This window comes from Balaenoptera borealis (assembly GCF_965194805.1).
Source record: "Balaenoptera borealis genome assembly, chromosome: 3".
NCBI classification, from domain to species: Eukaryota; Metazoa; Chordata; class Mammalia; order Artiodactyla; family Balaenopteridae; genus Balaenoptera; species Balaenoptera borealis.
The window spans coordinates 169,217,341-169,244,815 of NC_138866.1; the positions used below are offsets into that span (position 1 = coordinate 169,217,341).

At 35.7% G+C, this 27,475-nt stretch overlaps 1 protein-coding gene across 1 annotated transcript in view; it reads left to right on the forward strand.

The window, feature by feature from the left end:
* The window catches only part of MALRD1 (MAM and LDL receptor class A domain containing 1), a 638,500-nt gene that overhangs the window by 166,186 nt on the left and 444,839 nt on the right, over nt 1-27,475 (forward strand). The window contains exons 16-19 of the mRNA XM_082385765.1: nt 14,546-14,698; nt 15,592-15,697; nt 16,176-16,543; nt 20,153-20,565. Coding sequence (XP_082241891.1) covers nt 14,546-14,698; nt 15,592-15,697; nt 16,176-16,543; nt 20,153-20,565 — 1,040 coding nt within the window. The remainder of the gene's footprint in view (nt 1-14,545; nt 14,699-15,591; nt 15,698-16,175; nt 16,544-20,152; nt 20,566-27,475) is intronic.

Consider the following 27,475-nt stretch of genomic DNA (forward strand, 5'->3'; position numbering starts at 1 on the left):
TGTTTAGCATCTTTTCATGTGTTTGTTGGCAATCTGTATATCCTCTTTGGAGAAATGTCTATTTAGGTCTTCTGTCCATTTTTGGATTGGGTTGTTTGTTTTTTTGATATTGAACTGCATGAGCTGCTTATATATTTTGAAGATTAATCATTTGTCAGTTGCTTTGTTTGCAAATATTTTCTCCCATTCTGAGGGTTGTTTTTTCGTCTTCTTTATGGTTTCCTTTGCTGTGCAAAACTTTGAAGTTTCATTAGGTCCCATTTGTTTATTTTTGTTTTTATTTCCATTTCTCTAGGAGCTGGGTCAAAAAGGATCTTGCTGTGATTTATGTCATAGAGTGTTCTGCCTAAGTTTTCCTCTAAGATTTTTATAGTGCCTGACCTTAATTTAGGTCTCTAATCCATTTTGAGTTTATTGTTGTGTGTGGTGTTAGGAAGTGTTCTAATTTCATTCTTTTACATGTACCTGTCCAGTTCTCCCAGCACCACTTATTGAGGGGGCTGTCTTTTCTCCATTGTATATTCTTGCCTCCTTTATCACAGATAAGGTGACCGTAGGTGAGTGGGTTTCTCTCTGGGCTTTCTATCCTGTTCCATTGATCTATATTTCTGTTTTTGTGCCAGTACCATACTGTCTTGATTACTGTAGCTTTATAGTATAGTCTGAAGTCCAGGAGACTGATTCCTCCAGCTCTGTTTCTCTTTCTCAAGATTGTTTTGGCTATTCGGGGTCTTTTGTGTTTCCAGACAAATTGTGCAATTTTTTGTTCTAGTTCTGTGAAAAATGCCATTGGTAGTTTGATAGGGATTGCACTGAATCTGTAGATTGCTTTGGGTAGTATAGTCATTTTCACAATGTTGATTCTTCCAGTCCAAGAACATGGCATATCTCTCCATCTGTTTGTATCATCTTTAATTTCTTTCATCAGTGTCTTGTAGTTTTCTGCATACAGGCCTTTTGTCTCCTTAGGTGCGTTTATTCCTAGGTATTTTATTCTTTTTGTTGCAGTGGTAAATGGGAGGAGCGTTTACTTAATTTCTCTTTCAGATTTTTCATCATTAGTGTATAGGAATGCAAGAGATTTCTGTGCATTAATTTTGTATCCTGCTACTCTACCAGATTCATTGATTAGCTCTAGTACTTTTCTGGTAGCATCCTTAGGATTCTCTATGTATAGTATCATGTCATCTGCAAACAATGACAGTTTTCCGTCTTTTCCCATTTGGATTCCTTTTATTTCTTTTTCTTCTCTGATTGCCGTGGCTAAAACTTCCAAAACTATGTTGAATAATAGTAGTGAGAGTGGGCAACCTTGTCTTGTTCCTGATCTTAGAGGAAATGGTTTCAGTTTTTCACCACTGAGAACGATGTTGGCTGTGGGTTTGTCATATATAGCCTTTATTATGTTGAGGTAGGTTCCCTCTATGCCTACTTTCTAGAGAGTTTTTATCATAAATGGGTGTTGAATTTTGTCAAAATTTTTTTCTGCATCTATTGAGATTATCATATGGCTTTTATCCTTCAATTTGTTAATATGGTGTATCACATTGATTGATTTGAGTATATTGAAGAATCCTTGCATTCCTGGGATAAACCCCACTTGATCATGGTGTATGATCTTTTTAATGTGCTGTTGGATTCTGTTTGCTAGTATTTTGTTGAGGATTTTGCATCTATGTTCATCAGAGATATTGGCCTGTAGTTTTCTTTTTTTGTGACATCTTTGTCTTGTTTTGGTATCAGGGTGATGGTGGCCTCATAGAATGAGTTTGGGAGAGTTCCTCCCTCTGCTATATTTTGGAAGAGTTTGAGAAGGATAGGTGTTAGCTCTTCTCTAAATGTTTGATAGAATTCGCCTGTAAAGCCATCTGGTCCTGGGCTTTTGTTTGTTGGAAGATTTTTAATCACAGTTTCAATTTTACTGCTTGTGATTGGTCTGTTTCTTCCTGGTTCAGCCTCAGAAGGCTGTGCTTTTCTAAGAATTTGTCCATTTCTTCCAGGTTGTCCATTTTATTGGCATATAGTGGCTTGTAGTAATCTCTCATGATCCTTTGTATTTCTGCAGTGTCAGTTGTTACTTCTCCTTTTTTATTTCTAATTCTGTTGATTTGAGTCTTCTCCCTTTTTGTCTCTATGAGTCTGGCTAATGGTTTATCAATTTTGTTTATCTTCTCAAAGAAGTAGCTTTTAGTTTTATTGATCTTTGTTATCATTCCCTTCATTTCTTTTTCATTTATTTCTGATCTGATCTTTATGATTTCTTTCCTTCTGCTAACTTTGGGTTTTTTTGGTTCTTCTTTCTCTAATTGCTTTAGGTGTAAGTTTAGGTTGTTTATTTGAGATTTTTCTTTTTACTTGAGGTAGGATTGTATTGCATTAAACTTCCCTCTGAGCACTGCTTTTGCTGCATCCCATAGATTTTGGGCCATCGTGTTTTCATTGTCATATGTTTCTAGGTATTTTTTGATTTCCTCTTTGATTTCTTCAGTGATCTCTTGGTTATTTAGTAGCGTATTGTTTAGCTCCATGTGTTTGTATTTTTCACAGACTTTTTCCTGTAATTGATATCTAGTCTTATAGCGTTGTAGTCGGAAAAGATACTTGATACCATTTCAGTTTTCTTAAATTTACCAAGGCTTGTTTTGTGACCCAAGATTTGGTCTATCCTGGAGAATGTTCCATGTGCACTTGAGAAGAAAGTGTATTCTGTTGTTTTTGGATGAAATGTCCTATAATTATTGATTAAGTCCATGTTGTTTAATGTATCATTTAAAGCTTGTGTTTCCTCATTTATTTTCATTTGGGATGATCTGTCTTTTGGTGAAAGTGGGGTGTTAAAATCCCCTGCTATATCTATGTTACTGTCGATTTCCTCTTTTATGGCTGTTAACATTTGTCTTATGTATTGAGGTCCTCCTATGTGGGGTACATAAATATTTACAATTGTTATACCTTTTTCTTGGGTTGATCCCTTGATCATTATGTAGTGTCCTTCTTTGTCTCTTGTAAAGTCTATTTTCTCTGATATGAGAATTTCTACTCCAGCTTTCTTTTGATTTCCATTTGCATGGAATATGGTTAGAGCATTTAATCCATTTATTTAAGGTAATTATCGATATGTATGTTCCTTTTACCATTTTCTTAATTGTTTTGTGTTTGTTTTTGTAGGTCTTTTCCTTCTCTTGTGTTTCCTGCCTAGAAAACTTCCTTTAGCTTTTGTTGTAAGGCTGGTTTGGTGGTGCTGAATTATCTTAGCTTTTGCTTGTCTGTAAAGATTTTAATTTCTCTGTCGAATCTAAATGAGATCCTTGCTGGTAGAATTACCTTGATTGTAGGTTTTTCCCTTTCATCACTTTAAATGTGTCCTGCCACTCCCTTCTGGCTTGCAGAGTTTCTGCTGAAAGATCAGCTGTTAACCTTATGGAGATTCCCTTGTATGTTAATTGTTGCTTTTCCCATGCTGCTTTTAATATTTTTTCTTTGTACTTAATTTTTGATAGTTTGATTAATATGTGTCTCAGCGTGTTTCTCTTTGGGTTTATTCTGTGTGGTATTCTCTGTGCTTCCTGGATTTGATTGACTATTTACTTTCCCATGTTAGGGAAGTTTTTGACTATAATTTCTTCAAATATTTTCTCAGACCCTTTCTTTTTCTCTTCTTCTTCTGGGACCCCTATAATTCGATTGTTGGTGCGTTTAATGTTGTCCTAGAAATCGCTGAGACTGTCCTCAATTCTTTTCATTCTTTTTTCTTTATTCTGCTCCTTGGCAGTTATTTCCACCATTTTATCTTCCAGTGCACTTATCCGTTCTTCTGCCTCAGTTATTCTCTTACTGACTCCTTCTAGAGTATTTTTAATTTCAGTAATTGTATTGTTCATCACTGTTTGTTCTTTATTTCTTCTAGATTCTTGTTAAATATTTCTTATATTTTCTCCATTCTGTTTCCAAGATTTTGGATTATCTTTACCCTCATTACTGTGAATTCTTTTTCAGGTAGGTTGGCTATTTCATCTTCATTTATTTGGTCTTGTAGGTTTTTGCCTTGCTTCTTTGTCTGTAACAAATTTTTTTGTCATTTCATTTTTTATTTTTTTGATGGTGGTCTGTATTCCTGTCTTACTGGTTGTTTGGCCTGAGATGTCCAGCAATGGAGTTTGCAGACGGTCGGATAGAGCTGGGTCTTTGTGCTGAGATGAAGACCTCTGGGAGGCCTCACTCCTATTGATATCCCCTGGGGTCTGAGGTTCTCTGTTAGTCCAGCAGTTTGGACTCGGAGCTCCCACCTCAGGAGCTTGGGCCTTACCTCCAGCCTGGGAACCAAGATCCTGCAGCCGGTCACTGGGGGTTCCTCCCATCCCCTTAGGTGTCTGTGGTCCCCCACCGGTGCCTGGTAGGTGCCCTAGTTGTGAGGAGACGTGAATTCTGTGTCCTCCTAGTGCGCTCTCTTGACTCCACCTCATTCTCTTATTCTTAACTCTCTTTAAAACTTGAGCAAGGTTAAGAGAATCTTAGATTAGGATAACCATGTGTTAGACTAGCTCTGCCTTAAGTAATAATTCAAGAATATCACAAGGCCTTCCCAGTTCAGAAATATAAATGAAGAGAACTCCCTACCTTTTGCTGAATAAGAGCAGAGATTCTGCTTCATCACATTTACGTGGAAAAATGTCCAGTAACCTCTTGTTTTGTGCCTGCTACCACAGAACAAGAATAAACCATGGCACAGGCATGTAATAAACTCATTATGTTCATCTCCCTAACCTGAACTTTCTAGGAACAATTTTTGAGATAATAATCACCTTAAATGTATACTGCAGTAATATAAATGAACAGAAAATACTGTTTGTAAAAGGTCGTACTATTCTTTGCCTAAGATAGGCAGAAATAAATGAATTTTTTTAAATGGTTAATTTTTTTTCTATCCTGTTAGATTTTTATTTATATCTTCTTTGTGTAGTTAATATATTTCTTTCCTCTGACTAACCTAATGATTTCTAATGTTCTGTACTTTTTGGGAAGAGCCCAATTATCTGTGGAGTTAATAAGCTCAGATTATTTCATTAAAATTCATAGGGATCTTTCAGTACCCAGGATATCCTGTTCTTCAGTCACTTCTGAGTCACTTATATTATTATTTTATCCATTTTTAAGATGCAAGTCAAGTCCAGTTTTATTAGTATTTTCCTATCTGTATCACTTCTTAATGATGCCTTTTTATTCCTTGATTTTGTATGCTTATCTTGTAAGTTATTTTATTCCTACATCCCATTTCCTTGTTAAAATTATAATTTTTATTATGTGGTGGAAAACTATTGGCTTTTCAGTATTCATTGTGGGACTGAGTGCATTTTTAAGGATTTCTCATCCTCATGGATAAATGAATTAGTACCTCTTGGAGCTCTAGCTTTGGGAGAGACCTCAAATTGAAAAACGTATTGACATTAATAATTCACTGACTTTAAAAGAATCCTAAAGTGCTCAAATTTAGCTTTTTCTGGCTCTTCCAACTTTTTCCACTCTTTTCCTTTCCCAAACAAAAATGAAAGACCATTTATCACTAAGTTTGACTACGTATCCATTTTGACTTAATATCTTATGAATGTATTTAATAGTAATTACTGTTTTGGATATAGAGAACCCATTATAACACCTGTTAATAAAATATTTTAGAATCTATATAAATACAAAAATTTATTAAGTTTAACTATTAACATAGTATACACAAAGTAGAGTGGAAAGTTACTAAGTGAATATTTTGTATTATGTATTTGTGTATCACATATAGGTCATTTTGCACCTTATATACACATCTAGACACACACATATATTTTCTTTGTTCTTTATTTCATAATAAACAATTTGACATCAGGAAAAATAACTTTTCCCCATTCCACAATATTATATAATTCTACCAGAGCATTATGCACCCATAATTACTCCACAAATATTTTAATACAGTAGTCCCTCTTTATCAGCAGTTTCACTTTCTGTGGTTTCAGTTACCTGTGGTCAACTGCGGTCTGAAAGTATTAAATGGATAATTCCAGAAATAAACAATTCATAAGTTTTGAATTGCACACCATTCTGAGCAGCATGATGAAATCTCCCACTGTCCTGCTCTGTCCTGCCATGGATGTGAACCATCCCTTTGTTCACTGTATTCCACCCTTTAGTCACTTAGTATCATCTCAGTTATCTGGTCAACTGTCATGGTATTACAGTGCTTTTGTTCAACTAACTCTTATTTGAATTAATGATGGCCCCAAAACACAAAAGTAGTACTTCTGGCAATCTGGATTATGCCAAAGAGAAGCTGTAAAGTGTTTCCTTTAAGTGAAAAGGTGAAAGTTCTTGACTTAATAAGGAAAGAAAAAAAATGTATGCAAATATGCTAAGATCTACAGTAAGAATGAATCTTTTATCTGCGAAATTGTGAAGAAGGAAAAAAATTAGTTCTAGTTTACTGTTGCATCTCAAACTACAAAAGTCATGGCCACAATGCATGATAAGTGCTTAGCTAAGATGGAAAGGTGTTAAATTTGTACAGGAAGATATGTTGAGAGAGAGACCATATTCACATAACTTTATTACAGTATATTGTTATAATTCTTCTATATAGTTATTATTCTTACTGTGCCTAACTGATAAACTTTATCTTCGGTGTGTATGTGTAGCACAAAACTTAGTAAATATATGTAGGGTTTGATACTCTCTGCTCGTTTCAGGCAACCACTGGGGGTCTTGGAACATATCCCCCATGGATAAGGGGGGACTACTGTACATACTATTATTATATAAAATTTGTTCTAAAGTACTATTTTTAAAAATGGAAATTAAAAATGCTAGAACTTCTATTTCCAGTTATGGTGGATTGAGTAATTCGGGACACCCTCTAACTGAGAACAACTAGAAAATCTAAACAAAATGATTTTTAAAAATCTACTTGAATTCACTGAAGATGTAAAAAGGAAGGGACAAATTAAGTGACCAAGTAAGAATAAAGACCTTGATATTTGAACCTGGTATTTAACACCACTTTCATATGCCAACATGGAACAAGTAGTTGGGAATCTGAGTATAGCACTTTGGAAATCTTATAGCACTTTGGAAGTTGGAGTCCAGGCTTAGTATAAATATGGATTGGTATACTCCACAGAATTTTATCTGTAATGCCTAAAAGTCTGCATCCAAGAGGTCTGTGTGAACTGCAAATTATTGTTCCTCACAGGGCCTCAAACCCAGCCCCAAATACTCTCAATCCCTGAAGTTAGTTTGATGTAATCCTCAAGTATTATTTACTCTATGTGCCTGCAGAAACAAACATAAATCTTACTGAAGGGCGATAACATCTTAGGCCCCAAATTATTTTACTTTTTGTTATATACATTGTCAAGCACTTAGACACAAAGGAGATGAGGCCACAGGAAAGAAAATAAAGTACAACAGTTAAAACTGAAACCAAAGAAAAAGCCCTCCAGGTAAAGCAGTTATATCCTTCATCCCCTCATGCACTCACTTCCTTTCTTGCGCAGTTTAAACTCCATGGTCTATCTAATCTTGTAATGACTGCCATACACTGTCCTTTAACTGCCTTGGTGTCTTCTGGTATATCATAGTCACTAAAGCACAAACTGTTTAAATGTGGCTCTCAACCCTCTCAGAGCCAGAATCTGCATAGCGGAATGTGGCTGGAGAAGAAAACAAAACAGTGTTATCTGTTCTCACTTTAAATAGATGTTCACAACCCTAGATGGAATCTCGTACTCCCTAGGAATCACATTATGCTTCCCCACTCCGTTCCCTCTGCCCCCTCCCCCTCTTCTCAATGAATAACATTTTTCTCCTGTCTTCTCCAACATCTGTCTTACTTCCCTTTCCCTAGCTTGAGCTGATGCTTTTACAGCCTATTTCACTGAGAAAATAGGAACACCCGGAAAAGGACTTTCATGAGCTCCAGTATCCCTTCTACCCACTTTAAACTCTTTTCTCCTTTACTCTGAATAACATGCTCCTTCTAATGGTCAACTCTTTCTCTTGTAAGTAGAATCCATCTCTGTTTGCCTGTTCAACAACCTTGCTCCAGCGATTTTCCCTGTCTACCAGATCTTTTCTTCAGCATAAAAACATGTTTTTATTTCTCATGACTTAAAATCTTCTCTTGATCCCACTTCCTCCTCAGCCATCACATCATTTTTTCCCCTTTACAAAGTATAAACCTCAAAAGAATTAATTGTATTTTACTGTCTTCAACTTTTCTGATTTCTTTTTATCAATGGGGGCCTTGCTGTCACTATTCAAAATAAACTGTTCTCATCGAAGTTAGCAGTGATCTAGATTCAGTGGTCTATTCTCATTGTTCACCTGACCCATCAACAGCACTTGACAGAGATAATATTACCTGCTTCCTTAAAACACTTACTTGCCTTGGATTCCATGACACTAGGAACCACTCTTCTGATTTTTCTCCTATGTTTATGCTTTATTCTTGCCACTCTGATTATTTTCTGGTGTATATCTCCAGCCTGGACTTCTGATCTGAACTCCAGACTTGTATATCCAGCTCTCTACTTGACATGATCTCTTGAATACCTAATAGGAATCTCAACTCTAGTACTTCTGAAACTATAGTATTTCCTCTTCCTCTGCTTCCCCCCAAACCTACTTATTCACAGTCTTCTCCACTTCATAAAATGGTACCTCCATTGTTTCAGGTCAAAGACTTTGAGATCATATTGATTCATTTCTCTTTCTCACACTCCATATCTGATGTCAGTTAATCCTATCATGTCTACCTTCAAAATACATCCAGAACGCCTCACTCATCCTTATTTTCATTGCAATCACTCTGACCCAGACCATTGTCAGGTCTGGATTTTTGTACTATCTTCCTGCTTCTTTTCTTGCCCACCCCACCCACTCTGTCTTCTCTGAATACAGCAGCCACAGTGATCAGGTTAAGTCAGATTTTGTCACTTCTCTCCTTAAAACATCTCAATTTTTCTGCAATCTGACTCAAAATTAAAGCCAAAAAATTAAAGTAACCTCTCTGATTTTATGTCCATGAGGACAGATTTTTTTTTCTGGTTTCTTCCGCTCCGCTCCGACCCCCCCCCCCCCGCCCCGCCGCTTTTTTTCACTGCTGTGTTCTTAGGCTGTATATCTGTGCCAAACATATAGTATGTACTCAATAAATATTTTTCAGATGAATGAAGAATGAATGAATGAATACATGATAGTTATTATGCTATTACAATTGCCTATTTGCTTATAAATTTCCCATGCTAGATTTTAAGCTACCTAATGGTGGGTACTATACATATAAAGTTTAATGTAGTTTGTGTTGACAACTGTGAAGGGTCTGAAACTTTACCCTAGTTATAAGCTAACAAGTTATCTGCCATAGTTTTATGGATGTCAGGAGGGGTGAGAGTCCTGGGTCAGAGACAAAGGACTTTATTACTAATAGTATAACAAACAGCATAATAAACATCATGTTTGCCTTGTTTCCTCTTGCTTTCTGAGTCCCAGGGCAACACAGAGGGGCCCAGGTGGATATACATATAAAGTGGGTTGGCATTACAGTTAAGAAAGCCTGAGCTTATGGAATCCAAATCTTTTATAGTGGGATTCAAACAAATTTGTCTGACCTTTGCTTTAGAGGGAAACATTATCTTTATTATATTATATTGGGTAAGAACTTGCCCTCTGGTAGACAGAATCACTATCTCTATTCTTCATGATTATTTGCTGTTTAAACATCCTTGAAAAGATGTTTGGAACAAATAGACAGTTAATGACTCAGCTTATAACACATGCAGAAATATGAGAGACCTATGGGGAATTGTCTTCCAGCAGTGTCTTTATTGGTCAGATCACAGGAGACCCTGAAAGTCATATGTAGAATAATGTAATTAATCATTCTTATTTCAAATGCAGTAATTTTGAATGCCAAATGTTATTTAGTTATTTATGCTTTAGTATTCTTTAAAATATTTCATTATTGCTATTTATTTTTATAGGCTTTTTAAATTTCATGGTACTTTTGCAAATATTCCCTTACTATTATATGTTTTAAATAACTGATGAATATTAACTATTGATGAAGTCTAGAGTTCAGTTACTTCAACCTTATCGTAATTCCAAACATATGACCATTTGAATGAATGGAAAAGCCTGAAGCTCAAAGCAATATAATTAGTAGAGAACATGTTTTAAAATTGGATATATAGTATTAATGCATTTGACGTTTGTAGTAACCTCTGCTTAATCAAACAAAGTACAACCTCAGTGAACTGAAGCCAACATACTGGAATACTCAATTAACTTTTGTCCTTCATGGAACTTTTAGGAAGGTCAAAAGGCTAGAGAAAAAAAAAAAGCTTCAAATAAACAGGGAGAGCCAATCTAGTGGACTTATTATATAGTTTAGAGTCTGCTTCCAGAGCATATCCTGTGGTTATGCATGTTTAGATTTTATATGATCTTGCATTAAAAACACATAGTACGTGCCTGGCATATAAGAATTGTCCAAAAATTGTTAGATATAATTATTATTACTTTTTAAACTACTAGAAACAGTATAATTTTTTTAAGAGCACAGGCTTTGACATCAAAGGTCTGGGAAGGAATTGTGTCAACAATAATGAGCCCTGAGAAATTATATGTTACTCGTCTGTCAGCCTTATGTTTCCCAGCTCTAAACTGGGGACAATATTCATATGTATATTTCAGGAGGAATAAGTAAGATAACATACGTATTGAATGCATGCCTTCCACACTGCATTTGTGCCTTTGCTGGTTCTCTGTAATCCACAGTGGTAGGCTCCAGTTTTCTAACTTTTTACAATTACCACCTGCATGTTTAGCCATTTTTTTCCCCCTAAACTTGGGCATCTTTTGCCTGTGTGGCTAAGACCAAAGGGAGTTTGAAGTTTAACCACATGATGTGTCAGGACATATTTCTGCCTATAAATTTTGTGTTTTCTTTAGAGCACTTATATTAATTAGTAGTTAACTATTAAGACTTTTTAAGAGTAGTTTCAGGTTCACAGAAAAATTGAGAAAAATGCACCAAGTTTTCTCATATACCCCACACCCCCAGGCATCCATAACCTCCTCCATTATCAACGTCTCCCACCAGACTGGGACATTTGTTTACAATTGACGAACCTACACTGATACATCATAATCCCTCAAAGTCAATTGTTTACATTAGGGTTCACCCTTGGTGTTGTACTTTCTATAGGTTTGGACAAATGTATAATGACAACTATCATTGTGGCATCGTATAGAGTCTTTTCACATAAAATATCCTTTGTGCTCCACCTCTTCCTCCTTCCCCTCACCCTCAGCTGCTGGCAACCACTGACTTTTTATAGCTTTGTGTTTTCCATAATTTCAAATAGTTGGAATCATACAGTATGTAGCCTTTTAGATTGGCCACTTAGTAATATGCATTTAAGGTTGCTCCATGTCTTTTCATGGCTTGATAGCTCACTTCTTTTTAACACTGAATAATATTTCAGTGTCTGGATGTACCACAGTTTATTCATCCATTCACCAACAGAAGGACATCTTTGTTGCTTCCAAGTTTTGTCAATTGTGAATAAGGCGGCTATAAACATCTGTGTACAGAGTTTTCAACTCCTTTGGGTGAATACCAATAAGTACTCTTCTATACATTTTTAAGTCTTTATGTGAGGCCCAAATTGTCAGCCAGATTTCACCTTTGTATACTTCATGTTTATTCCTTACACATGAACCTCGGTAGGAATCATCCCAAGCCATCAAAGAAGTTCTAAAACGGTGAATCTGAAATGAGACAGCATCTGATTCTGTTGTTTCCCCCGCCACAAGTTTTCTTGGCTCCTACAGAAATTCATCTTCTTTTCCCTCAGTGAAAAGCTCTAAAAATGGCAGGGATAGTGTAGGGTGATGGACCTATTTGTTAGTCTACCAAATACCCCCTAGCACCCTTTCCCCAGGGACAGAGACTATAATTATACTGACATAACTAGTAGAAGCCACAGGGTAATATTACTCAAAAAATTCAAAGCTGCTAGAGTTACTAGCCTTTCTATCGATAGCCATAGAATAGACAAGCATAATTTTTGGAAATTCTGTGTCAGTAGACAACCTGTTTTGAATGTAACAGCCCCTAGCACAAAGCTCGGTGCACAATAAACCTCGAATAAATGATAACTGCAGTTGTTATTGCAAAATGTCGATTCTGATGATGATGATGATGATAATTGAGGAAGTCCATAATGTTGCTCTAGAAAACAGCGAAAAATCCTTCAACCTCAATTATTAAAACTTACCCAGGATATTGTATTTCTAAGTAAAAGATTACATATTTTTCAAAAAACTGTTCTAATGAGGTGTATATTTGATTCCTGGCTAACAAGAAGGTTAATTTCATCTGATTATTACATCTCTGATTAATCAAGGTGAGGTTTTAATGTGTAGAGAAATCTAAATATATAGGAACAAAGTATACTAGAAAGTCACATTTGAATTTTAACAGCATAATCATCCCTTTAAAAATCACTATCTTTGAAGAGCCTTATCTAAGAGAACTACAGAATTGCTGCAATAGTTTCTTAAATTTTACTACTATTTGAATATTCATTTATTTCCACAGCAATATCTCCTGAGATAGCAGATGATAAGTTTCCCTTTCCAGGGATCTATGTGGGATAGATATATAGTAGCAATAACTTGTTTTCTTTCTCTATTTGCATAACAAAAACTGCGGGATCCTATTTTTTTGGATTATCTGAAATAGGAATCAAAAGTATTTGCTTTCCCTGGGATTGAAATAGCATCTACATACTGGAATCTATATATATTTATGGGTTATTTATATTTATAGAGATGGCTGTTGAAAATACGAAGAGTTAAATATTCTTAGCATTTATCCCTAACTTGTCTTATCATTATTGTTTTTCACTTTTGAGTAGCATTTAATTTTGCTTCACCACAGATTTCTAAACTTGAGAAATCTTTATTCTAGGTATAGCAGTAGTCTCTCCATTTTGCTGATTTCTATTTGTCTCTATTGAAATATAGTTATCTCTTGCTTATTAAAGTTGATGCAACATTCTTAAAGTATTTATTTTAAAGTGTATTCATGCATTCTCATTGACTTTTGGTAAAATTTGAAAGTATTCTGCTGGCCATATTTTGGACCAGGAGACCTGATAGAAAACAAATATTTTTTGAGATCACATATTTCGTAGAAACTTAAAAAAAATCAATAGTGATTATGATGTTACTACTCAACTCACATTCCTCCCCACGTGGAAGGAAGCATTTTCAAAATTAAGCATGATTTATCATTAGGTAAAAATGCCTTTACAATTTAACTTTTTTTAATCTCACTGAGTGATTTACTTTATACTTTTATCTTCTAAATTTATTGTTTACTTCCTAAGTTATTTTTTTAAGGGAAAATCTATATAGTTTATTACTATATCCTTGGATAAAAATATCCAATGGCCAAGGATCCCAGTGTAGTAATCATCAATGGGGGCAAATCTTATTTTGCACTGGAGTCTGTAGTAACACCTGAATATCCACAGTAAGCAAATTCAGATTATGCCTTTTTGGTTCATCCCTTTTCCAATCTAATGACAATTAAAAGTTATTGTCAACAGTTGAAGAAAGAATATTAGACTAGGAGTTAGAATATTTGGATTTCAATCAGCCTCTACAACTTTCTAACTATATGACGTTGGTTAAGTTAAAAACTTCCCTAAACCTTCCTTTCTTCCTCTGTAAAGCAGCAATAATAATACCTTCTCCCAAGAGCTATTGTAAAAGCTAGATTTATATAAAGCCTTCAGTATAGGGTCTATTACATTAGGTATTCACCACATATTAGCTATAATTTGATACTGCTATTATTATAACATCCCATTCTTTCCCTTTCTCTCTCTTTTCTTCTTTTCCTCCTCCAGAATGTATTTGTGTAACTTAACTATTTCTCTTCATATTTACTTGAAAAGTAGGTCAAATTATTCTGCCTTCTGCCAATTAGGTGATGTATTCAATGCTTTGGGAAATAGTAAGCTCTACAAAAATTAGAGGTGAACATTCATATTAAATATAATGGATCTGAATTTTTCAAACATTAAATTTTTTAGAAGTAGCTTTTCATGGTTTAGTGTAAAATACTTTGTAGGAACAATGCAGTCTTCCAGATGATGTAATAGCAGCAGAGAAACTAACATGAGTGTCAAAATAAATTAGGCAGACCTTGGCAATTCTATAAGCAATGTGGCTGAATGATGCTGTTTCTTAGAATATTTGGAAAATATTCTTAAATTGATAATTTTGCCTTATCAATTTCCATTATGAAAAGCACAATTCTGAGTTTTTGGGAGGATCAGATAGGATCCTTTTTTTCATCAACTGTGGCTTTAATGTACTTAGGGAAGAGTAACAAGGTGATTTCCAAGGGAAGAAGGGTTGTCTACCCTTCTTAAAGTGTGTGATCACCTTGGAGAGCCAACCTAAAAGCTACGTTTTTGTTCTTCAGTTTCCGAATGTGACTTTGAAGCAAATAGCTGTGGCTGGTTTGAAGCAGCTAGTGAGGATGATTTTGACTGGACCTGGAGCTCTAGAAGCAACCTCTCTGCTGATTTTGAGCAACAGGCTCCACCTTGGGATCACACTCGCAACACATCTCAAGGTAAGAAGCATGCACAGTGAGTGTCTCTGTACCTACAGACTTTCCCCAGCTTACGGTGGTTTGACCTAATGATATGTCAACTTTATGATGGTGTGAAAGGAGATACGTGTTCAGTAGAAACTGTACTTCACATTTTGAATTTTGACCTTTCCCCGGGCTAGCAGTATACTTGTGATACTCTCCCCTGATGCTGGGCAGAGGCAGAGCCACTGCTCCCAGTCAGCCATGCAGTCACCATGGTGGACAATTGATACACTGACAACCGTTCTGTTTTTCACTTTCAGTACAGCATTCAAAAAATTACATGAGATATTCAGCACTTTAGTATAAAATAGGCCCTGAGATGATTTTGCCCAACTGTGGGCTAATGTAAATTTTCTGAGCATGGTTAAGGTAGGCTCGGCTAAGCTGTGATGTTCGGTAGGTCAGGGGTATTAAATGCATTTTGGACTTTGATATTTTCAATTTATGATGGGTTTATCAGACGTAACTTCATCTTAAGTCAAGGAAGATCTGTAGTTCACTTTACCTTTGCTCGGGTCTGAGAAGAGAAAGAGAAGCAGTAAAGTTCTGTGTTAACTACAACAAATAGTAGGATAGTTGAATATTGTCGATTATATTTATGTTGTCAACATAGAACCACTCCTTTATGGGTTTTGGAGATAGAATATAGATACATTTTTGGCTGAATTAACTGGAATTGCCAGTTGTTTTTGGCATAATTTTGACCTAGCTCTAGATAATAGTTTAATATTTATAAGAGTAAATTTGACTAACAGTCACTTTTATTGATTTTTAATTGTTGTATAGTCTTCAGTGTAGGGTTTACAGACAGATGTCTCATTTTAGAATTTAGTAGGTTAAACTTATGGTTTCTTTTTGTATCCCAATAGGGCACTTTATGTTCATTCTGAAGAAAAGCAACAGCTTATCACAAATTGCTAAACTCCAGAGCCCAACTTTCAGCCAGACAGGACCTGGATGCACACTTTCCTTCTGGTAAATAGTAAAAACAATGGTCAACTACTCTAGCAGCCCGGCGGTTCCAGGCATACTCCTGCATTTACTAGATATTGTAATTTGTCCTGTAATCTGGCTTTGCTTTAAAAATAGCTATTGCATTAGATCCACACAATTAGCATTTTACTTAGGAGCACGTTATCAGTATTTGTTGTGTTCTTTCTTAAGATGAAAGGGACTCTCCCTCCAACAATGGATTATAATTTAATTAACACTGCTTCCTGTGTTCTGGACTAAACTCCTTGAGAAAGGTTCATGGGGTCCTGAGAGCCAGAATATGCACCTCGGCAGATAAGCTCTTGCAAATAGGTGGCCACAATTACTGCAATAATAAATAAAGGCATCTATTTTTATAACTCATTTTTAATTGACTGTTAACTGAGTGGAAGAGTCTAAAAGTTAAATATTTAGTCTATTCCATAAATCATTTCCATTTCTTTTGCTTGTTCTCTTTCAGGTTTTATAACTATGGCCTATCAGTGGGAGCAGCTGAGTTACAGCTACACATGGAAAATTCCAGTGACTCCACAGTACTCTGGAGAGTATTATATAACCAGGGCAACCAGTGGTCACAGGCAACTGTTCAGCTTGGACGCCTTACTCAGCCCTTCCATCTGTCACTACATAAAGTCAGCCTTGGCATTTATGATGGGGTCTCGGCTATTGATGATGTCAGATTTGAAAATTGTATTCTCCCACCCCCTTCGAAGAGCTGCAAAGGGCCAGATCATTTCTGGTGTCTACACACTAAGACTTGCATAAAAAAGCTTCAGTTATGTGATCTGGTGGATGATTGTGGTGATTATACTGATGAGGTCAACTGTGGTAAGTACTTTTCTTTCTGGTCCCTCTTACTCATTTTGATGTGGTGATCTTGATTGGCTCACTGTTCTCTAGTCAGTCAAGACAAAGGCCCTAAGCATTGTTCCAAAGTCAATGAATGTTATGTGTGATTAATTAGTCAAGCCGTCAGTATTTATTATGTACATTTATGAATTGGATACTAGAGATATAGTGATGAGCACAGTTATACAGAGTCCCTGACCTCAGGGAGCTTACAGTCCAATTGAGCAGATAAATATTCACATATTTAAAAAATAAATGTAAAATGACAGTTTTGACAGGAGTTTCAAATGGGGGTGCTATGGCTCTCTATAATTATGGCATTGGACTTTCTAGAGGTGGTGACTTAGCTGAGATCTGAGAAATAATAAGTAAATGCATGTCTGCAAAGCCCTGATAGATGAGTGCATGGCAGCTGCAAGATACCCAGCGCGGCTGGAGTAAGGCAACAGGGGAGACAGGATGCAACATAAGGATGGGGGTGGAGGCCAGGTTAGCAGATCTTTGTGGACCGTCTTAAGGAAGTTTTCCGTCATCTGAAGGTTTTTAAGAAGGAAGGTAATATAATAAAATTGGCAGATTTAAAAATGTCACTGTGGATACAGTGTAATGAATGGATTAGAGGAGAGTAGATTCAGAAGATTTACTAGGAGGCCGTTGGCAGTAGTTCCCCGGAGAGGGGTTGGCAGCCTGTATCGCAGTGACAAGTGGTGGAGATGGATGGACTAAAGTTGGATGAGGGATATTTAGTAGAGACGTTTAAAAATCTTCTGGCTATAGGGAGCAGAGAGTGAGGTGTCAAAGATAAGCCCCGAGCTTCCGGTTTAAATTACCAAAAAGTTTATCGTACCTGATGATTATGTATGTCTTGCAATTTAATAAACCTGGCTCCTGGTAGTGCCTAGTGCATTTGCTCCTGAAAATGAGTCAGAGGCTAAGAGATGTTTTTCTTTTTTAATTACCAACATCAGTCAGAGAAAGTTTGCATCTTTCTTTACCCAGAAATAGCAACAATTCTTTAAATTCAAGTTATGTGCCTATTAAATTGGGAGGCTTACCATAAACCAAAGTAAAGCTGTCAAATGCTTGGTACATCATAGGAAACATTACATTGAGAAATTTCCATATAAACCATTGTAGACAGTTTTGCACATATGTGGTATTTAATAGTCAGGCACGTTAAAGTCAGAATTACCATGCAGCTCGTTACACAGCTAATACCTTTAGTGCATATAAATAAAATTGATGATTTTGACAATGGCTGTTATAAGAAGTGTTGCTTGTCCTAAAGTAATTTATTTTTGCAAATTTAGAAAGCCTTTTCATCTTTTTCATGCACTTCAAATCCCACTTCTTAAAAAACGTTGATCTGTTACTGAAAATAAGCAAATTATCCTTCAAACTTCTCAGCATTAACTGAGTAGAAGGGGATTATCAAAATACTTCTTGTGACTAAGTATCAGTGAAAGGAAATAGTAGTGACTGTCAGTTTCTCTCGCAGCCTTCCATCTAGACATAGTAATTTTTTTAAAATGGAGACTTCCTTTTTACTTTTTTTTTTTTTTTTTTTCTTGGCTGCGCCACGCGGCATACAAGATCTCAGTTCCCCGACCAGGGATCGAACCACACCCCCTGCAGCGGAAGTGCATAGTCTTAACCACTGGACCGCCAGGGAAGTCCCTAGACATAGTAATTTATTAACATAGAATGCGTTAGACATCCAGAAATTGATGCTCTATTTTCTAAAGTATGTTTAGAACGTGGTCTTTCATTTAAGGGTGGAGCCACGTGCCTTCCCTTTTGAAATAAAAATTGAGCATGCAGTCAGTATGAAGACAGGCAATGTAAAAATCTGTTGGCTTTAGTGCCAGTTTTATGTCAAAAACCTCAGTAGCTTGACATCCCCCTTCCTCTGCACAACCCAAGACTGACACCTGCAGGGGACCTGTGGGGTCCAGTTCACGTCCCAGCTGCGTTGATTAGTCACAAGTGAGGAAACATCAAAAGAAAGCTCATCTCCCATTTGCCATTTACTCACTTGATTCCCTTCATTAGGTCTAAGCTCCTGTTCTCTGGTTTTCAGAGACAGATGATTTGTTCTTGCCTGGCTGCATTTATTCACATATCCTTTTATTTATTGTTTCAGAATATTTGTTCACTTTGGCACCAAGTGCCGTTATAAGATGAATGGTTAAAGGCCAGCTGACGTTTGTCTTTCAAAAATATTAACTTATGTAAATGAAGCTAAAATGTGGAACTCCTCCTTAATTTAAAATCCTGTCCCTTCTGCCCAAATACTGTCAAATGTATTTGTATACATTTGTATACAAATACAGTATTTGTATATTCTATCCCATTTATTCTAAACAAGTACTTGGTGTTGACAAAATCATCACATCTTGAAAAATACATACATTCCTATATCCTACAAATGTAGGTAGAGTATTCAGTTGATAAGGGACTGGTCAATTCTTTAAAAGTGCTTTGAATTCTTCTACTGACTGAAGGGAGTTAGAGGTTTAAAAGCACCAGCTCAAAGGAGCCACAATCCAGTGAGAAGAAAAGATTACCACTGAGGAGACACAGCTAAGAACTGGCAAAACAGGCATAATAATAAGCATAAATAGAGATCGAGAGAGGGGTGAGAGGTTTAGGGCACGTTGGTAAATTGGTGCATGCCAAGGGGAAAGGTAGTTGGGGACGAACAGGAAGTTATTTTAATCTGGGAAGAGTGAAGCTTGAAAGATAGAGAAGTTTAGATTTAAGCTGAGATTAAATGAGTCAATATTAAATGATTCTCAATGGAGAAAAAAATAAACTGCCATTTAAAAGATGGTCATTCTTTTACAAGTGTGGAGGGATGCTTGAAACTGGGGCAGGATGGAACCAGAGAGAAGAATTTGATTTCACAGTGAGGTCTGGAGAACACCTGCATCAGAATCATCTTGGGTGCTTGTTAAAAATATGGATTCTTGGGCTTCACTCCATACCTAACATAGTAGTATTTGTGCAGGACTTTACCATGGAGTAAGCAATTTTACCATGCACCCCAGGGGATTCTGAAAGATAGAGATTTGTTAAATTATGACTCTTGTTAGCCCTGCATGTTAGAGTCACTAAGTGAGCTAGTAAAGTATCCTGATGTTTGGCTACACCATTTGAACTAATTAAATCAACACGTCTGGAGGTGAATTCTGAGCTTTATTGTTATTTTTTTTTAATGTTCACTGGTGATTGGAACATTCAGCTAAAGTTGAAATCCGCTGAGCCAGAAGTTTGTTGCAGCAAGCCAGCCATGGGGTAGTGATCATTTGCATAGAGTTATGGTAATAACAGTGGGCAAGGGATGGGTAGAAAAGGCATTTGGGAAATAATGGCCAAAGTAATTCCACCTTCTGGCTATAAAATATTATTATTTGATGTATTATCTAAGATTTAGTTACTCTTTTAAACATTTTGCTTTAACGTTGCATTAAAAAAATTAAAGTGGTTTACCTTGGCAGGAGCAAAGTATCTACTATTGATAGTATTCCCATTCATAGCTATTTTCGTCCTTGATTATCTTTTGATTTTATTTCATGCCAATTTCAGTACCTGAACTTCAATGTGACTTTGAAAATGGAATTTGTAACTGGGAACAAGATACAGAAGATGACTTTGATTGGACCTGGAACCAGGGTCCAACGTCAACACTTAATACAGGGCCGATGAAGGATAATACTTTGGGCACAGCTAAAGGACACTATCTCTATATAGAATCTTCTGAACCACAAGTTTTCCAAAACCGAGCTGCTTTACTCAGCCCGATCCTTAATGCCACTGACGTGGAGGGCTGCACCTTCCGCTTTTATTACCACATGTTCGGAAAGCACATTTACAAGCTGGCCATCTACCAGCGAATCTGGAACAACACAAGAGGACAGCTGCTATGGCAGATATTTGGGAATCAAGGCAACATTTGGATAAGGAAACACCTCAACATTTTCAGCAGGAGGCCTTTTCAGGTATGGATAATGAGCTTCACAAGGTGTATTGGAAATGCGTCAGGATGTGTAAGGAATATGAAAGATCACTATATTCTTGAATTAAAAGTAAGTGAAATTTGATCAGTTACTTTGACACACATTTGTCATTTAATTAAGGGTGTACCAAAGCTCGTTAGGCTGCTTTCCTCCTTGACTACCCACAATAATGTGTGATTAAAGTCTCTAAAGCTGGACACATGGCATTGGACACAGCTGCAGGTTCCTCCAGTTTTAAATAATTGTTGTGCTGAAATGAAAAACTTGGAGGAAAAGAGTTTCACACAATCTTTTGTCTTCTGCAAAAAGTTCAGACTCTCAAATTTGTTATTTTGAATCTATCATTTGACTTTTTCACATTTTCGTAGGTAAGCAAAAAACATCCAGGAAGAGTGCAGGCTTTGTTGGAAAAGCTATTCTGGGGCAGAACCAGAATCTAGGTTTCGTACTCCTGGTGGAATATTCTTTACTCTAAATCTTACCTACCTTCTCCTGAAAGTCAGACTTGCAATAGAAAGTTCAAATGCTTATGTGGCTTTTACAGTTTTGTGAAGGACTTTTGCATATATTATCTATTTGATTCAGCAATTCCTTGAAGTGGGTAAGTCAGAGATCCTTTTTGCCAATTTTATAGATATAAAGGAAAAAACTCAGGTTGTTGTTTACCCCTGGCCAAATAGATGGTAAGCAGGAAAGCAAGGACTTGGGCTAGAACCCACAAGTGTCTAGTTAATTCATGTTCTTTCTGCTTCCAATATATCATACAGCCTGTAACATGTAGGAGCGTTAAATATTGTTTTCTCCTTTTGGCCAAATAGATCTACGTATGATATATTGGAAGAAACTTCTTACCTTTACTGGCTAAACTTTTTTTTTTTTTTTTTTTTACATATACCAAACTTCTCAGTTACCCTAATTGAAAGCACTGTCTTTATCTGAATGTCTCGAGTTAACAGTTTTGTAGCCAAGAACTTAGCTCCAGGCCAGCTGGTACATCAATGCCATCATGGATGTACATTGTACGTGCTCAGTAGAGAACACATTGGGATTGGTGATTTGTCCAGATAGACGTAAGCTGAAATCATGAGAACTAATCTGCCATGTGCAGAGTGATATCTTGCAGTTCAGCCCCGATGGTAAGATGCATGTAATCGTGTGAAATGAAATTGAAGCGGGATCTTTGACTTTTATTTAATAATGGCTTATCCACTTCAAATTAATTCTTAGCCTAATCAGGTCAACTGTAATTTGGGCTTAACTAGTATTTAATGGATAAACTCTACTTATGATATTTAGTCGAGCATTGGTTTCCAGAAGAAAATCAGCTTGACACGGGAACAGCTTCAGAGTCAGTTGACCATGGAACTAACCAAGGAATCCTTTGGTTGTGAATCTAAAACATAAATATTGAGGTTTGAAACCCATCCTGGCTTACACAGAATGCTCTATTTGATTTTATCCAAGGGTTCTTTTTTTTTTTTCAATGAATTTTAGGTATGAAAAGGTGAAATCAGAGATTTTGCATGCTGTGTAGATGATTTGTTTAAGATAGTAAGGACTGGGTCCAGTTTAAGCAACAGGATGTGTTTGTTCATTGGGAAATGGATATACGTAGCTTCTGTTCCAGCGAGCAAGAGCAACAACAACCAACGTTTTCATTAACTGTGATCCTGCAGGTGAAATTACCTGGTATCATGCCCAGCAGATAACAGGTACTCATTAAATATTTGTTTAAAAGAAAAATTCAAAGATTTTTCAGGATCATTCATTTAAAATGAAATACATAGGATAGGACCAGATTGTACATGCAGGTATAGGAACTGTTTGGCTTATTAATGTCAGTTGAAATAATCAGCCACTGCTTTTATGCGTGGCATGGTCAGCAAGTCATTGCATATAAAACTTCAGGTCAAACTTCTAATTTTTATTATGAGCTTTACTGAGATATAATTGATGTATTATAAACTATACATATTGAAAGTTTTGAAACCATCACCACAATCGAGATAATTCAAATATAAATGTACTGCATTTCTAAAACTTTCCTGATATCCCTTCGTAATACCTCCTTCTGGCCCTCACTTCCATCCCTGATAACCACTGAACTTCCTCTCAGTATACATTAACATACACTTCCCAAACTTTTATACTATAAGTGAAATAGTACAGTATGTACGTTTTTTCTGATGTATTTCATTCAGTATAATTATCTTGAGATTCATTCTTATTACAGAATATATCAATACTTCATTTTCTATTGCTGAATAGTATTCCATTATATGGATACAGCACAGCTTCTCCATTTACCTATTGATCAGAATATGGGTTGCTTGTAGTTTGGGCTATTATAAATAAATCTGCTGTGAATATTTGTGTGTAAGTATTTATATGAACATCTGCTTTCATTTCTCTTGGGTAAATACCCAGGAGCGGAATGGCTGGATCATATAGAAGGAGTATGTTTAAGTTTTTAAGAAACTCTTCCACTGTTTTTCAAAGTATACCATTTTTTTTTAACATCTTTATTGGAGTATAATTGCTTTACAATGGTGTGTTAGTTTCTGCTTTATAACAAAGTGAATCAGTTATACATATACATATGTCCCCATATCTCTTCCCTCTTGCGTCTCCCTCCCTCCCACCCTCCCTATCCCACCCCTCTAGGTGGTCACAACAAAGTATACCATTTTTGATTCCCAGCAAAATATGAGAGTTCCAGTTCCTCCACATCCTAGTTAATACTTGTTATTATCAGTCTTCTTAATTTTAACCATTCCAAGCATACAGTGGTTATCTCATTGTGGTATTGATTGCATTGACCTAAGCATTAATTATGTTGAGCGTATTTTTATGTGCTTATTTGCCAAATGAATGTCTAGTTTCAATTGTCTGTTCAAATCTTTTGCCCTCTTTTTAAATTGGGGTTTTTTGTTTTCTTATTATTGAATTGTGAGCTTTTAAAATATTTTCAGGATGCAAACCTTTTATCAGTTATATATGAATTACAAGTATTTTCTCCTAGTTTGTAGCTTGTCCTTTCATTCTTTTAAGAGATTTTTTTGAAGAGCATATTCTTTTGAATTTTGGTGAAGTCCAACTTACCAACATGTTATCCTATGTATCAAGCTTTTGGGTTGTATCTAAGAAAGCTTTAACTAACTCAGAGTCCCCAGAACTTTCTCCTCCTCTCTCTCCTCTCCTTTAGAAACATCAATTACACATAAATTAAGCTGCTCAAAGTTGTCTCACATTAACAAAATGAAGACTAAAAGTTATACAGTCATCTCAATACTTGCAGATAGAGCATTTGACAAAATTCAGCAATTTTTTTCTTATTAAAAATCTTTCAACAAATTAGGTACAGAAGGAATATACTTCAACATAATAAATATGGTAGGTCCACAGATAACATTAACTCAGTCATGAAAAGCTGAAAGCTTTTCTTCTAAAATCAGAAACAAGACAATGAGAGGCTCACTCTCACCATTTCTATACAAGGTAGTACTGGAAGTCCTAGCCAGAGGAATTAGGCAATAAAAATAAATAAAATACATCCAAATCAGGAATGAAGTAGTAAAACTGTCTGTGTTTGCAGATGGCATGATCTTGTATATAGAAACCTCTAAACACTCCACCAAAGAACTTTTAGAACTAATCAATGAATTCAATATAGTTGTATGATAGTAAATCAACATACAAAAATTAGTTTCATTTCTATGCAAACAGTGAATGATCTGAAAACAAAATTAAGAAAACAATCCCATTTACAATATCACCAAAAAGAATAACATATTTAGGAATAAATTTAACCAAAGAGGTGAAAGATCTGTACACTGAGAACTATAAGACATTATTGAAAGAATTTGTAAGACTAGTAAATTGATAGATGTCCTATTTTCATGATTTGGAAGCATTAATATTGTTAAAGTATTCATACTACCCAAAGGGATCTATAGATTCAGTGCAATCTCTCTTGACATTCACTTTTTATGGAATTAGGAAAACAATGCTAAAATTTGTACAGAATCCCAAAAGACCCTGAATAGTCAAAGCAATCTTGAGAAAGGAACAAAGCTGGAGTCATCACTGCTCCTGATTTCAAACTGTAGTACACAGTACTTATATTCAAAACATTTTGTTTCTGGCTTAAAAACATACACATAGAGAACCCAGAATAGAGAACCTAGAAGTGGACCCAAACATATAGTCAACTAATCTTTTTGAAGGGTTGCAAGAATACATGGGGAAAGGATAGTCTCTCTTTAGTAAATGGTACTGGGAAACCGGAAAAATACAATATTATCTTGAATGTTTTGATTTTCAAATTCAATATGTAACAACTCAAAGATTAATAAATCCAGTGATTCCTTGAGTAAACTGTTTTTCCAATAAGATCACAATTTAGTAAACTAATAATTTTGACTCTCCAAATGCTACCCTGGTGGTCTGAAAAATGTGTTTATTTATGGAGAATGATAGATTGATTCCAAAAGGCTAATTTTCAAAATATATGAATGTTGTGAAATTGTACCTATTTTCCCTACATGTTTCCTAAATATATTTTAGAGGACACTTCCAGATTTCCATAATACAGAAAAAAAAATTATGCTGTAATAGCCTTATGTAGGAGAATAATGGCATGGAAGCTACCTAAATGTCCATCGACAGATGAATGAATAAAGAAGATGGGATATATATATATATATATATATAAAATGGGATATTAGCCATAAAAAAGAATGAAATAATGCTATTTGCAGCAACATGGATGGACCTAGAAGTTGTCATACTAAGTGAAGTAAGCCAGAGGGAGACAAATATACCGCTTATATGTGGTATCTAAAAAAAGAAGATACAAATGAACTTATATACAAAACAGAAATAGACCCACAGACATAGAAAACGAACTTATGGTTACCAAAGGGGAAAGGGGGGGTAAATTAGGAATTGGGATTAACATATGCACACTACTATATGTAAAATAGATAACTAGCAAGGACCTACTGTATAACACAGGAAACTATACCCAATATTTTATAATAACCTATAAGGGAAAAGAGTCTGGAAAAGAATATATATACACATATTTATATGTATAACTGAATCACTTTGCTGTACAACTGAAACTAACACAACATTGCAAATCAACTATACTTCAATTCAAAAAAAAAAAAAAGACTTCCTTCAGTTTTTTAAAACATTATTTAGAATTTCTTAGAACTCCCTGCTAATTCATTTCCCCAGCATGCACTTTGGATAGGAGACATCTCTCTTTTTTCTGAGTTTATACCATCAGCAGGAAATTTCCATGAAAAATCAATGCATCAGAACTTGTTAATAGAGCACCCTATTTGCAGGATCATATTCGCATGTCAGCAAGGAAAAATATTTGAGCCATGCTCAGTTGTAGAGGTTGCTGAATGAAAATGAGAAAGAAGGGACACTTTATTACAACTATTTTGAAGAAAACTCAAATGATAGCTTCTAAAGAGGTTTCAACTCTTATAATACTGATCATTCTCCTGCCCTGCTGAAAGGACAATTTCTAACAAAGGGAACAGAATGAGATTCTTCACCATTTCTGCTCTCACCTACACATCACATTTTTACTTACACTTAAATGAGGGTCTAGGTACATAATGAGAAGTAACTGTTTCACACAAATACCTATTATCTGATGTTTTCAGCAGCCTTTATTGGTGGTGCACCGTATCAGAATCATAAAATACTCCATTTTGAATTATCTAACAATAAAATCAGCTCAAGCACTTTCTCACTGAGTATTTGACCGAGTTGTACTCTTGAACCTCCAATATTAAGAATTTATTACTTCACGGGGTTTTCCCATCCTACCTTTGGACACACTGACAGAAAATATTTTCTTATTCAGAATTGAAATCTGTCTCCCTTTTGCTTTTCTCTTGGAGGATTGAGTTTCTTGGCATGGATTCAGTATCAGCAGCAGTCACTGATAAGTACTGCAAAAAACCTTGTTTAATGCAACTTATTAATTCTTTGGCACCACAGGAACCAGTATTTACAAGCTTCTGCTTACTTTTTCCTGACATGACCTCGTTTCCTGAAGTATATCTTTGTGTATGAGGTAGGCCCAAGGAGAGGACATGGGCTTTCAAAGAAAATATTCTTTGGCCAGACCTCTTAACGCCACAGAACTTTCTGACTAAATCTGAAAGAATTGTGTAGTGTTCTGGTAACATCCTTCAGTAATAAAGAAAAAGAGATTTTTCCCCGATGGGATTTTGTGAAAAGATTTTAAAAATCTTATTCATAATCATAATTTACTTTTTTATATGTGGGATATATCTTTAAATCCTAGGTGATGCATCATTTTTCAGTACTTCTAGGGAAAATGTTTCATAAGTTATGTTGCAAATAAAATAGGACCATATTTAATAATGTTAAGTTGATCCCACTTTTTTGCGAAATTATATACAGAAATGCTAAAAGTATAAATTATTTATGCAGCCTCATATAACATTTGTCTTCCAAGTGTGTAGAGTTTGCTAGAATTTGCATTGAAAGGTTTTGAATAGAATCTGCTGGCTTGAAGCCTGTGTAAGCAACACTCATAGATCTGTTGCTTACTGAACAGCATACTAAATCTTACTTTACAATCTTAAGTTTCTCATGGGCTAAGTTCTTCCACTGAATTCAAATATAACCACAGCTTTGTGTGTCAGCTCTTCATCACATCCTGATACAAAGTGATGAGCTTGGTTTCTGGTGTGAAGAATGTGTGAGTAGAGAAGGGAAGAAAAGTTTAGGTAGAGAGTATTACAAGAATGCAAGGTTCAGAAAGCAAGTCTAATTTCTTAATAAATCCATTATTTAAATCCTACTCATTATGACTTATGTAATACTAAATGGCATC